This window comes from Scomber japonicus, chromosome 5, assembly GCF_027409825.1.
Source record: "Scomber japonicus isolate fScoJap1 chromosome 5, fScoJap1.pri, whole genome shotgun sequence".
Taxonomy (NCBI): Eukaryota; Metazoa; Chordata; class Actinopteri; order Scombriformes; family Scombridae; genus Scomber; species Scomber japonicus.
This window is the reverse complement of record NC_070582.1, coordinates 31,135,836-31,150,204: the sequence shown is the minus strand read 5'-3', so window position 1 is coordinate 31,150,204 and position 14,369 is coordinate 31,135,836. Positions and strand designations below refer to the sequence as shown.

Genomic DNA, 14,369 nt, shown 5'->3' with positions numbered 1-14,369 from the left:
CCTACTGTAAATAATAACATCAACCCACTGCCTCATCACAGGCTCTCCCTTTGATTCATAGCCCCAATATAAAGTTGAGCAAGCTTAACAGTCTGTGGACAAAAACCTATTCCCACCAAACCAAAGCACGGTGGCATTTAATATTAAAGGCTTGTAGACTGCTCCCTAGAATCTGCTGATTTAGTCAAGTCAGTGTTAGAATAAAGCTAGAGGGCAGGTCCAGCAAGACTGCACCAGTGTTCCTGAAAATTGCACCTTGTTAACCCTCAGCTCTTGGGTAAATGTTTTTGCAGTTCATTTTGTTGAGTTCATCAATCATCTCAATGTTAGTACCGTTAGTACTGCTACTGTTTCATGTACATCCTGATTTATTCACTAAGTCAGTTCCCATGTCACGTTTGCATCAATAAAATGTGACACATTGTATTGTGGGATTGTTAGCAGCAAGCAGGGTACAATCATGAATATTCCTTTCTTTGTTGAATTTCTTCAATTTTTTATGGGGCACAAAATAGAGCACTGTGCTAATTATGAAGTGGAAATGTCTAGAAGCAACAACAACTCAACCCTGAAGTGGTAAACCAAACAAGCTCACAGAACCAAACTGTGTTGAAAAACAGACTCCACAAGAACTGTTTGTTGGGAGCTTCACAATGTGGGTTTCCATGGCAGAGCAGTGGCACTCTTAAGATCAACATGAGTAATGCCAAGCGTTGGCTGCAGTTGTGTTTATCACACCGCCATTGGACTAGAGCAGTGACACATGCTCCACTACAAATCTGTTATGGTGGATCTCAGGAGAACACTACCTGCCTGAATGCATAGTTAGAGATAATAATGGTCTGGGGCTATTGTTGTTGTTGTGTGGGCTAGGCCCCTTTTGTTCTAGTCAAGGGAAATTTTCTGCAGTGTTTAATGATATCTTAGATAATAGTGTAGTCTTTAAACTGTGTGGCAAGCGTTCGAGGAAGATTCTCTCCTATTTTCCATAGAATTCATAGGAAAAATAAGTGTCAAGAGAAAAATTTAAATAACTTTCATCCTGTACTATTGTGCAAATTTTTGGACCTGTCAAACATAAAACAGTGTGTATTTTTCAATGTTTGAAATTATTCATATTGTATTTCTGTGTACTCTTTAATGTTTTGCCCAACTGCTGGTGTTGGTTGTCTATATATGTTGACAGGTCTAGCTTTGTAGAGTCCAAATCAAATTTACCCATAGGGACAATAAAATATCTATCTATCTATCTATCTATCTATGACTGTGAAAAACGTGATGTATTTATTTGAGGACTATTACAGAGAGGAAGCTTGAGTGATGTGTAATTCACGTTACATGTACATCATGATTTATTCACTAAGTGTGTTTCAATAGCGCTTTGTTGAAACAGATGCATATTCAAACAGGTGGATGGAAAAAACAATTCTAGTTTGGTTTGGAAGAACTTAATCTCAACCCCATCCAGCACATCAAACTGAACTGAAGCAAACTGAACTGGATGAACTAAACTGACTATGTCTTAAGGACTTTTTAATCAACATACAGATGATCTGCTGACAAGTGTGACATCAACCTGTCATCTACCAGCAAACTAAGGCCATCAGCAAAAGCCAAACAATCCATCCTAGCCTTATTCACCAACATTAGCACAACATGACTTGCATTCATTTGGCTCAAGTTGAATGGCACAGTTGGATCGTCCGGCAGGCACTGAAAAATTCAACCAAATGTCCATTCTAGGGGTTGTGTTTCTATGATCCAATCCCAGAGCTGCAGGGTGGATGCCAGCAGGGGCAGACGGATAGACAGTGTGTGGCCACCAGCAGTACACTTATGGGAGAGGGGAGTGTTTGCCGGACTCCTTCCTGAAGCCGAACGGAGAACCAGGTGTCAAGAGGCAAAGCTCAGTGAAGCACGCTGAGGGGATGAATGGTTTCCTGAGCAAACCGCAGTTGTTTCCTTCACAAACACATGGTTTTTACCAGAGTGTCCCCTGAAAAAGAGGCTGTAACCCAGACTGGTTTGTATTTTATTTCCAACTAGGACTAAAGGTGTAAAGCCAAATCATGTAGAGGGATAAAGGGGTTATGATTTCCCAGAAAAAGCTCTATGATATACCCCATCTATAATAAAATAATAATGAAAAACAAATAAAATGGTTGACTCTTTTAAATTATATAAATAGAAGTACTTCTAGTGATATCTAGTGGTAAGTATTTTAGATTCATGACTTAATAATAATCATTTAAAAAAGAATTTGAGTGAAATTTTGTTTGGACTGCCAACTTTGTAAAATGTGTCTTAATGTTAGCTTTTAACATTGAAGCAAAGGCCACCAATAAAATAGCTCTGAAATGTTTTAACTTTATCTTTTGTAAAGTGACAGTTAATCTCATTACAGTGGAGGAGAAATATTGATTTTCTTTTTTTTTAATACTGTGAGCACCACAAATGTTGCATTGGAGACAGAAATCTGAAAGAGAAATACATTTAAACGTTAGCTAAACTATTTCCACACCACCAGATGCCACTAGAGATAAATGGAACAATAGATCTTTTGGGGATTTTGGTTCCAGCCCTAAAACTAGAAAATATAATATACATAAAGTCCATTAAAAAAATGAAGTCACCTCTGCTACTCATCTCTACATTTATTGAACTAGTAGACCACACAGTGATTCATTTCTACGACTAATGGTTAGCTATTGCTAATTAGCGACACTAAGTTTGTAAAATGGATGTGAATGTGAGGAGGCTATTTGAAAACACACTGCATATAATATATTTGGCTTGGTAGGTCACTATTTTCTTCTGCATAAACAATGAACACACAATCAGTTATTAACATTTCTATTTCAGTACAACATCTAGCTGCACAGAATTTTACATCATTGAGGTTTTTTAATAACAGCTTGTCTTGAGGGCAAAAACCAAACTCATGTTTCCACACATTACATGACGCTATTGCCTCTGGTGTGCCATCCTCCATTTTAATAGAAGTCCTCCATTAGTGACCACAGAGCAGCACAGTGCAGACATTCAATAACCAATATGTCAGCAGCAGAGTTCACTTAATGAAGTCTACACATCATGACATCCACTCTGGCTCCAAACACATACTGACGATGAACTTGTTTTTCTGCTGTAACCACGTGAACACAAAAAAGTATTTCTGCCTTTTAACACATGATGAATATGCTGCACTTCTACTGAGGTAATGATCGTCACCATAGCTCTTCTAAGCCTTCTTATATAACTATATTGCGTACACACTAAAGCTCTATAACAAATGAAAAGCATGCAGAGATGTGTGGAACCTGCAGTTCCTTCCAGACTGACTCAGACAATCAAACATGACAACCATTGGCGAGGCTGGCATTTAAAAGCTGATGGGTGACAGCAATAGATAACACAAATTTAGAAAAAAAAATCATGTGTGTATGTGTGATGACAGGACATGCTTTATGCTCCATTTCTTTGTGAGTATATTAATCAAGCCGTGTCAAGTCTTTTTGATGTTGAGAAATGGATCCCATGCAAAATGTATCTCACGCACAGATGGGATTTGACATACAGGGGTAGGTGGGGGGCTGCTAGCAAACATGGGCCTTGTAGATATATGATGTGGTGTTTCACTGAAAGACAGTGAGGGATAAGCAGTGTCACTGATAGTCCTGATCTCAAATGTTATCATACACCTGATGATTTATGGCAACAACAACAAAAAAAGACAACGGACCCCAAGCTAGCGTCTACTAAAAATAAATAAAACAATGCATGTATTCTTTTGCAACTGTGGTGCATGATTACAAGTGAGATTATTACAGAACAATTCCAGCATGAAGGCATGTTTTGTTCAGGTTATCGATCTTTCTTTTCCAGCACAGACTGTAGCTTTGAAGTAGTTCTAGTTTTGTCATTTTTAATGGACAATTTTAAGTGCATACAACAATGTCAGGCATGACTTTGAGTAAAACTAGTACCAGATTTGAAAGACAGCAATATGCCACACACTAACCAGTTCAAGTTCAGGTCTGAGAGAAGCTCTGCTGTACAACCATAACCACAAACAAACCAGCACGGTTGAACTGGGAGCCTATTTAGCAATAAATTCTGAAGCTAATCTTGCGATAGTGTATATTCTTATACAAAAATATAGTCTGACAGCTATTGGATGGTAGTTAAAAAGCATTTGATATGTGTTGTAATATACATTTATTAGAATTATCATTAAGTTATTTTGAAAAAGAACCTCAAAGTCCACTAGCTTTTTGTCAGAGCTTTCAACTGCATCTCACAGTCTGTCTTAATGTTGAAAGGATGAGTGTGTAAGGTGACCTCTAGCGGAATGTACATGGCAAAAATGGAAATATAATATTTGTAAGTTTTAATTAGTGTAAAATCCCATGAAAATAAGAAATGTTTTGTTTTTGTTACCTTAGAATAAGCCCTTGAGCTTGAGGAGGTGTACATCACATGGTTTTAAACTGACGAATCATGTTCAAACATACTTGGCAGGCTCATTTTTATACAGCAAATGATGATATATGCCGCCTAACATCACTGCTGGTCTCTTGTCTGCAACCCCAATCAATCTCATTCTATACTCAATATGGCCTGGTGGCAACAGAGGTGTAGGCTGATCAGTTTCCTGGTAATACTTCAATTGACACCATCTACCTGCCATGCTCCCGAGATGATCGGCCCAATCAGCGTCCATCGTCATCCCATTGGGGAGAAAATGATCTGATGAACTGATCGTTGCAGCTCTTTGCTGAGGTACTGCTGGCTCTAATGTCTCCGCAGCATTTTGATATATGATATAATTTCCTTTTGGAAGATAAATGTTGGTCTCACAGACGAAATCTAACAACAGCTACCACATTACTTTGTCTGAATGTAAAGTGAAGCGCTGCCTCTGTGGCTCTATATGTACAGATATCACCACATTTACATATTATTCATTGATTAAAATAAATGTATTATTTTGATTGATTGATATTTTGTGATTTGATTAAACTAAATAACACATTGGACTTTTATTATAGCTAAATTACAGACTGAATAGCATAACCTGCTTTATTTTTGAGAGAAATAAAATGTTAGTGGAGCTTTGAGTTGAAATTATTTTGTCACAGTACTGTCAGGTAGTTGTGTTGAAGCTGAGCTGCTGCTGTTAGCGAGTACGCTGCGTGGACGCCGCGTGTTGCCACTTCCTGTCTCCGTTGTTTCAAATTAAAATCCCGTTTAGCGTACACGATCCAGCCATATACCAGGTTTTTACCTAGTCTTGCTTTTTGTCAACAAACCTTTTCTAATGTCAGGAAATTTCACCTTCAAATAAGTTATTGTTTAATTGTTACTGATGTTTAAAAAGTAGATATTTAGAATGAGCACAGTGTGGATATGAGAAGTATCTTTATGAAAAAAAGTGTTATTTTGTTTTGAATTTTATTTTGTGACCTTCAAATTAAAATTGCCTTATACGTTTTTGTGTATAATGTAAGATTTATTCTGGAGAAGAAAAGCACATTATTGTTGTAAAATAGTCATTATCTATTTATACAAGCTATTCATTTGAAACAGTGAAGGACTTTTCAAGCATACAAGCTCGCTGCCTGATATTGTTATTATTGTGCTGTAGCAAAATAGAAATGTGAGCTTCTAATTTTCACCTGTTCAGACTGAGTTGGAGGTGTTTTCTGGACTGAATCAACTGGCAGTAAATGACTCCGAGAGAATTGGCATAACATATTTTAATTTGTGTCACATAATTGTGATACAATATAAAAACATCCACTCTGAAAGGGATGAATACCAAACCACTCATGCTGGAAGAGTCTCACCACCACAGTGTGTCACCAGGAACAGGTTGCCGCCAAATGTTGTCGAGGGGAATTTTCAGTTTCAGGGTCTGGCTTTACTCCCAGTCTAATTCCCAGTATCTGTTCCAGTATCTGTTGTGGTTTAAAATGACTTTTTAAATAGATATTTGTCAGATGACAGATGGACTAATGAGTGGTCCTTTTGAAGTCTTATGCATGTTTGTTTAACGACTAGATGATGAATTTTTCATTAGATTTGTGGGGGCATCATTTGTCGGCTGCTGCTTGCGGAATGAGTATATGAAACACTGGACTGACTGGTTGACAGAATGGAACGGATGGACGGAAATGCCATAGATAGATCCACACAGGCTGGATAAAGGAGGGACCTGTGTGGCACGGTATGGTACGTTATGTGAGTTGGTACGGTGGCTTCACGAATCCTACGTACATGGTCTGCAGGAGGCTCTGTGGAACCGTGCAGCCAGCCTTGGGAGGGAAGTTCCAAAACAATCCAGGCCCCATCTAGCAGCGGGTATAAAAATACAAGAGACAAGATCTACTGTACTGGTGTTGGTGCATTGCAGGTGCAAAGGCAGTATTAATATGCACAGAATTAGAAAAGGAGATTTCATGCAATAATACTACATAGAGCAGACTGTGAGTATCATTAGGTAGGAGGAGCCTGCAGAGATTGCCATAAGAGATGGGGGAGAAAAATGTGAAGGTTAACAATTAGTAAAAGAAGAAGAATGGAAGAATGAAACCCCACTTTCAATATTGTAGCTATAAGATCTAAAAGCCAGTGTGAATCTTTAAAGCTGGACTAACTGTCTTTAATAGTGGCCAGAAAGACGTGCAACAACACAGACTGTAATTAACATAAATAATAGTGTAGTCTCATTTCCCAATAGACACAAGGAAGCTATCTAATTAGAGCAAGAGATACAGCAACATCGAGCAAAGAGGAAATATATCAGCATGCAAAACACGGTAATAACAACCCTGCTTTTCCCAGCGACTCACTCGCAGTGCCAACCTCCATTGTTTAGCTGTTGGAAATGCCAGGGAGTGGGAGGGCAGAGGGGGCGAAAAGTGGGGTTTGGGGACTCCAAGGAACAAGAGGTGTTGTTTCAAAACAGAATGAACCAGGAACACAAAAAAAGAAGGTTCAAAATGTACCAAAATCAGTGAATAACCAGTATTGACCAGCAATTCTATGAATCATAACTAACAGATCATTTAGTAATCTGAAAGGACAGTTAAAACCTCACTTACTGCCTCTTTATCCTTGAAGTCAAACTGAAATTGGAATTCTCCTCCCATTCTGTGTGTGGAAATATATGGATACTGAAGCTATTGTGCATATTTTTTTTAAAAATATAGGATAAACCATGCCAGTTTTTGGATTTGAGGGAAAAGCTTGATATTTCTGGGACGGGCGTTTCCCCATGAAAGCAGTTGACTGATATCCTCTCTTCACACATGGTCTTTAGAACTGGAGCAGTGATAAGGTGTGAGCTAGCATTGCTGTGCGGCTCCATGTTGCTCATGTAAGGGGGAAAAAAAAGAAAAGCAGAAGTGTATTGCTCTTTGTAAATCTATTTATAACCCCCCCGAGCTGAGAAACAGACCCGCTCCCAACGGGAAGACAGGCTCAGCTTCGATGACGGGTTTCATGTGCTGAAAGAGCAGTGGCGTAGAGTGAAAAAAGCTAGTAAGTTTTAATAGCGTTAAAAAAAAACAACCCCCCTGCAAGGAAACGGTAAGGGAGGTGGAGTTCTGGATCCTACGAATAAATTATATAAGAGGACCAAACAAAAATGGGACATTGACAGTGTCGCCATGGCGAATAATAAACTTTGTTACATGTTCATCTTTCTGCTCATAGTGAAGTCATGGTTTAAATCACCCACATACTGGAAAAATACATAACTTTTGTGAATCTTATTATCATTTCAATGTCAAAAATAGGATTATCCTGATAGATTGAAGTGTTTTAACAGATTTAAGTGTCTAACTGGATCATTCATTTTACAAAAGAGCACCCAAACATCATATTTTTTTCCACCATCCTCAATCTTTCAAGCGTTGCCAGCAGCGTTCAAGCAAAGACTGGCAGATTCGGGGCAGCGTTAAACCCGAGCCTGCACCAAATTCAATCAACTTTTATGACTTCCACCTTCTGTAAATTCATCATTCACTTGCCTCAGTCTGCTGCAAATCCAAACATGATTTTCTTTTCCTCCTCTCTGCAGTTAGACACCACTTTAGAATTAGATCTGGGGTGTTTACTCAAAGTACACTTTTTTCTTCTAGATGCAGCAACTTCAACACAGCATTAACGTGTCAAGCCAAGTTTAGTAATACATAAAAGTAAGGCAGGCTATCATACAGTAAAGGAGATAGCTGATAGGCAGGGTTTGCTCTGCTTTACAGTAAATGGCTTTGTTTTCCTAACGGGGTCAATAAATTCAACCTGTCGACATCCTATTCACGCCAATGCAGAGGCTGCTGGAGGGAGGTGTGTGTGTGTGTGTGTGTGTGTGGTGTTGGGGGGGGGGGGGGGGGGGTGAAGTAAAGTATGGAGTACAAAGCCTCAGCAGCAGTTTTCACACACATCGTGCCAAGAATCCTGTCCTCATTTTAACATCCTCCTCCTCCTCCTGTAAGTCCTCTAACACAAAAACAAGAGCTCTCCTCTTACTTTACTGGTTAGATCATGAGGAAAGTTCAAATGATATGCTTCACGTAGAGTTTTAGCCTCGATTATGGCACAAAGACACTTCAGAATGACTGGTTTAACACATATTCTCAGGCAGAAACTGTTAAAATGAATGTCATGCTCCAGAGAGACAAAGCTTTACTGTACCTGTGGTGTAGTTCAGAGCTTCACAGAGCTTCACAGGGCGTTACGGTCTGGTTTAGCTGTGGTTTTGGCGTCTGTGTCGGGGTGCGTGTGTCCCTCGGACTGCTAGGAACTGTAAGAATGGAGTACGTTGTCGAATGTGTGTGTGCCTGTGGGTGCACTGGATGAAATGTGAGAGAGAGAGAGAGAGAGAGGAAGAGAGAGGTAGGCAGTCTCTATCTATCTCTATCTCCCTCCCCTTCCTGATGATAAACAGAGAGCACGTGGCTTCACCAATGATGCAGCACACTGAAGATCACAGAGAGAAGTGTCAAAACGGAGGAGAGGAGAGAAAAGTGCTGAAGGGGGAAGAAGAAAGTAATGGGGTTGAGTCTGGTGGAGAGAAAGAGAGAGGATAGAAGTGTGTGTGTGTGTGTGTGTGTGTGTGTGTTTGTGTTCTTTTTGTTCTTGAAAGCAGGACACTGCAGCTCTGAGTTGGCAGATGAATACCAGCTTTGTAATTTCTCATGTTTTTTAGAGTATGCTGGCTAAACGAGAATGAATTCATCTAAATCGGAAAGAGAATGTCCTCTTCTGCACATCAAATTCTGACACACGTTGGGTTCACAGACATCCCCACTTTCACACAGGCAGACACCAGCCCACACGCAACAAGAAGAGCTCTGTTTTTTGTCTGGTTAAAGCTACCATCAAAGGAGCTGACCATGTTTGGTTAACTGGGGCATGAAATGATGGAACACTGATAGCAACGTCAACCGTGTGGTCCTGCTGGCCAATTGATGGTTTCATCATACTCTTGTAACAACTTTAGTGTGCATTATGTTGAATGTAATGTAACATGTCTATGAGGACAGATAGTTGTTTCACCTTTCTTTTCTTTACAAGAACAAACCTTGTTTTCTAGCGTCAGGTTCGGAGTGTCCTATTTGCACCTTACATTGCTGTTGTAGCCTGGTTCAGACCTATGAATCTCAGATTTGTTTTATCAGTGTCTCGAGTACATCTGGCTTTGCACTAGTGAGAGGTTGTTTCCAGTTGAAGGAACAATCTGAGCCAGTCAGAGGTTTTATTTGTAGGACTGAAACCCAATGAACATGGTGTAATCTAAAGCCACCCAAGTCCAACCTTATTCATTTTCTATTAGATGAGATTCACAAAGACAAGTTGTTTACTTCCCTGTAAAGATGAACGTTGCCTAGAAACTCTGTAGTGATTTGCCACAAAAACAGACAAATAAAATGTGATGCAGTGGTGGGAAACAAAGTTTAGTCTTTTCCAGTTTTGGACAAATATGTGGAGAAGAAAATGATTACTGTAGTGTCTGGAATTCCTTGTATAAAGATTAGAGATAGTAGATTAGAGAAGTAAAAATGGAGTTCTGCTTGGCACATTTTATTGGCATATTGCTGGACAAAGTGCTTGTTTCTACAATGTTAGCTACCAAGCTACTTACTAGCTTGTGAGTGTTGAAACCAAGCTCCAATGGGAAGACACTGGGCAGTGAAGACAATTTGACATAGTGGCCAAAGCGTTTGATTCCAACTTCCAGGTCTGTCACATGACACCCACTGGCCCAAAAAGCCTTTTATCCTAAACACAATACAGCATTAGGAGACATTAGCTACACTGGCTAACATGTTAGATCATAGATGTCCCTGTTTATTGTAATAACCATGACCTAAGGGTGACTCACTGGCAGCTATGGTAACTAAACTTGCAAGCCATTTATCTCATTATCTGTCTGCTCAAAGTATAACCCATTAGCTACTTTGTAACTGCCTCCTTGAGCTAATGAAACGCAAAGGAAAAGAGCTTTTTCTTTTTTAAGTACCTATCATGTAATCAAAACCCTTTGATAGCCTCATTAAGCTGGTTCATTAAGGTTTTCTCTCAAAAAAGTTGGAGAAAACTTCTATCTACTTCTATTATCATTGCCAAAGTTGAAGGGATAGTTCAGTGGATGGGTGTTGCCTAGGGCTAGGGGGGAAAAAACGATTCTTATATGCATCGTGATGCGGATGTGGACGATTCTGCATCAACTCACAAACGTCAAAAATTGATTTTTTAAATGTAAGTTAATAACGTTATGTTGACGGAACGAAAAAGGTGGAACTCGTACAGCACCGACGATCTGCAGCGTATATACATGAGTTCACAAAAGGCAGCGGTTGCAAGTACTTTATAGTTGCCTACACATATGTACAGTAGGCACACAGACAAAATCATTGTGTGATTGTGCTACCGCTGATCCATATAGGGGCGCTTATTAATTAGCATTATTTCTTTGGAGATTTCGTTCCACTTCCCTTGCTTTTGGTTATTGGTAGAATTCAGTTTTTTAGATTAAATTTATATCTGAATTCATTTTTATTTCAGCCAAGAGTGGCAATTCATGAGTTTAAGTGATGTTGGTGTATTACATATTGCTAATAAAAAAGAACCAGCTGGCTCTTGCTCTAGGCTACAAAATAACGAAAAATACGCTTAGAGCGTTTGCTCCTTACAGGATGTTGATAATAACTGCAATAAAATTACATATCTTAATTTGGAATTGTATGCACATTCCAAAACTACAGAAACTACAAGAAAATGCTCATTATAGTCAGTATGAACAGGCTCAAGTAAGGTAAGTATTCAGTTCACGCGTATACTTTAAACTCAAGCAATAATTCTTTCAATTGAGCTATAATGCCTTGTATTGAGGTAGATATTACGTCACCATAATGTTTTGTAATACACATGGAATTTTCAAAACTTCAAAATTGGGAAACTCAACCTCATATTAACTTCAACTGAGCCATGCACTGGTCAGTCCATCCATCCATTCTTCACTTTCCTTTCTCTGCCTTGTATGTGTCTCTTTTTTCTTGTGGATAGTAGTCATATTTCCATCTAATTGTCAAACAAATTTGAGCAAACTTTTGAAATTTCAAAAAAAAAGGAAAGAAAAAGGGAATTAGATGCATTTCCATCAACTGGGTTGGAGTGATTAAACTATGCTACACAAAGCATAGCTTCATCTGAAGTTGGTGGTATAGGCTACATTACACATAGCTGCATAGAGTAGAAGAAGCAGAGGTTGTGAACCGGAAACAAAATCAGTCGCCTTTGCCATCTACAAGAGAAAAAAAGTCAGTACTTAGCCCATGTCAGAAACCTGTACAAATGATTACTCTGTTTTTCCAGTGATATGATTGATCAATTAGCTGGCTGTTGGCAGGTTTTGATCCAATCCTCTCAAGTTAACCTGCTGTGGAACAGATTAGCAGCAAAGTTTATCATTGTGATCAACCAAGTTTAAAATGAAGCAGCTTCCAGATACTGGAGAACCTGAGTTAAAGGACAACTCCATCTGCATTTTTTCCAGGTTATTCACATAGAAACACCCATTCAGCTGTTAAGACAAGCAGTGATGTGGGTTAGATTCATCGATTGTATTTATTTGTATTTGTACATACAGGAAAATGTATGTTACTTCTCCATTTTGCTCATTGACTACTTCATCTGTTTTATGGAGGTATTGCAGTATATGCTATCAGGCTAATCTCAGTAGGTGGGCCACCCTGCAGTGAGGCTGGAGACTGTTACTGTGCTGTAACTAGACACCCACAGGCTTAATCTCTGCAGTCTCCCAATATGGCCATCAGTAGTCATGTATCCTACAAAAGTGGCCTGAAACCAAAGAACCAGTTTACTGCAAATTGCTCTAGATGACAGTGCCTGCTAAATGCTTAAATTGTGAAATACAATATACAGTAAAGGTAACATTCTTTCTTTCAGAAGAAAGACGACTACCACTACTGCAAATGACGTGCATTGCTATGTGACATATTTCCTCTAGGAGAAACGGAAGTCTGAAGAATGAGACATGAGATCTTTCATAAACCCACTGACAGCCTGCAGCAGTTTTTTTGTGACGTGCTTATGTCATGTGGAATCATTTGATAATGGTTGACATATGTCACATGCTTTTAGATCAAAGTCTCAGAATTGTCTTGTTCACTGCCTGGTAAATTCGACGTGCTCCTTCTCTCCCAAGCTGCTTCCATCACACTACTAACAGAGACCATCTTTTCCACTGCAGTCAGTCATGCACTGTGATTCAATGTGACAGTTATGTAATGTGAATTAAAACATCATTGACACAGTACCAAATATATAACGATCCGGTCAATTGAAAATGTTATAACTCCTGATGTGAAACTGTAATTATCTCTAAGGAGAGGGTTAACTTCTGTGTCTACTGTCTACATTGACCATGTATTGTTTTATAAGGCCATGTGGTTACAAGAACTTGATTGCCTACAAAAGTTCAGACAGTATTTTTGACTGTCATTAGATTCTTTTTTTTTTATTTCGAATGCGTGACAAAAAACAAAACAAAAACAGCACATAAAAAATGAAAGCACAGTGTTCTCACCGAAAATAGCGAACCTACACCCGACAGAAAATATAATGCACTGTCAACAACATTCGAAATGGAGTGGGAAGAAGTCAAAACTTATTGAATCCCACCCCCACCTCTCAAATCAGTGCTTGCCAGTTCCCAATCAAATCACCCTTTCACAAAATCCTACAATTTCCTACCAACACCATATGCAATGTCAACATTCACATCCATACCCACTGTTATCAACACCACAAATCATTGCCACATTGTTGTAACAGGTTGGTTAGTAATATATATGATATTGTCAATAGATCTCGTGCAGAGCCAAACCAACAATAAACTGATCTACTTACAGTAGATAGACCTCCATTATTATCCAGAAACTATTAAAACACATCAATGAGTCACACCACTGCACTGGGTGACATATGTTCCTTTATCCAAGAAGAGTTTGGGCACTGTAGCTTGTTTGGAAGTGGCTCCAAAGATAAGACAGTAACCCTCAGGAGTGAAGTACCTGTATGGTAGACACCACTGAGCACGCACAGGAACATGGTTCCATGCACAGAACTTCGCTAGCTTGTTGTGCTACATAACACAACCTCTTGACTTTTTGCTGAAGTTATGTAAGAAATGTATAATGTAGTACAAAGACAGGTTATAAATGGTTGCGTAAATGGAATTTCATTTCTACCCATGTGCAGTGCTGTGTGATCACTATTTTTACTCTTTCGAGCCATTTCTAAATAAGCTACAGTAACCAAACCTTCATGATGAAATAACATTTCAACCAGTACAGCAGTGTGGCTCATTGGTGGGTTTTTATAGTTTTCAGACAGAGGTCTACAGCAAAGAGAAATAAGAAGTCAGGCTTTGCATACATGCATAATACTTGTAAATAGGACGAGTTTATTGTTCATTTGCCTCAAATTATGAGATTTGTTGACATTAAGAAACATATAGAAGTCAGAATCATTTACATTAAAATTGCCCACTCTTAACTATTACTAAGTCTTGGCTAAACAAAGAAAACACACATTAAAATCATCCTTGTGTTCCAAATAATGCACCCAAACTACTGATCATACATAATGAGTAAACTGGGGTGTGTTTGCGGAGGTGTTTGTTTGCTAAATACATTAATTTCATGTCAATCCAAGACACTTGCATCATGGAATTATCCATTTACAGCAAATGTTTTAACAGCTAGATTCACTGGAAGAAGCTCTGCTATTTGAGGGAACTCCCAAAGACACCAAGCAGCAAGGAATATTCTGCTGGG

At 38.9% G+C, this 14,369-nt stretch overlaps 1 protein-coding gene across 2 annotated transcripts in view; it reads right to left on the bottom strand.

Annotated features, from left to right (window-relative positions):
* ndrg4 (NDRG family member 4) overlaps positions 1-6,353 on the bottom strand; it is a 43,578-nt gene extending 37,225 nt beyond the window's left edge. For both annotated transcript variants that reach the window (XM_053320059.1, XM_053320060.1), the window contains exon 1: positions 6,280-6,353. In XM_053320059.1, the coding sequence (XP_053176034.1) occupies positions 6,280-6,353 (74 nt within the window). The remainder of the gene's footprint in view (positions 1-6,279) is intronic.
* Positions 6,354-14,369: the final 8,016 nt, after the last annotated feature.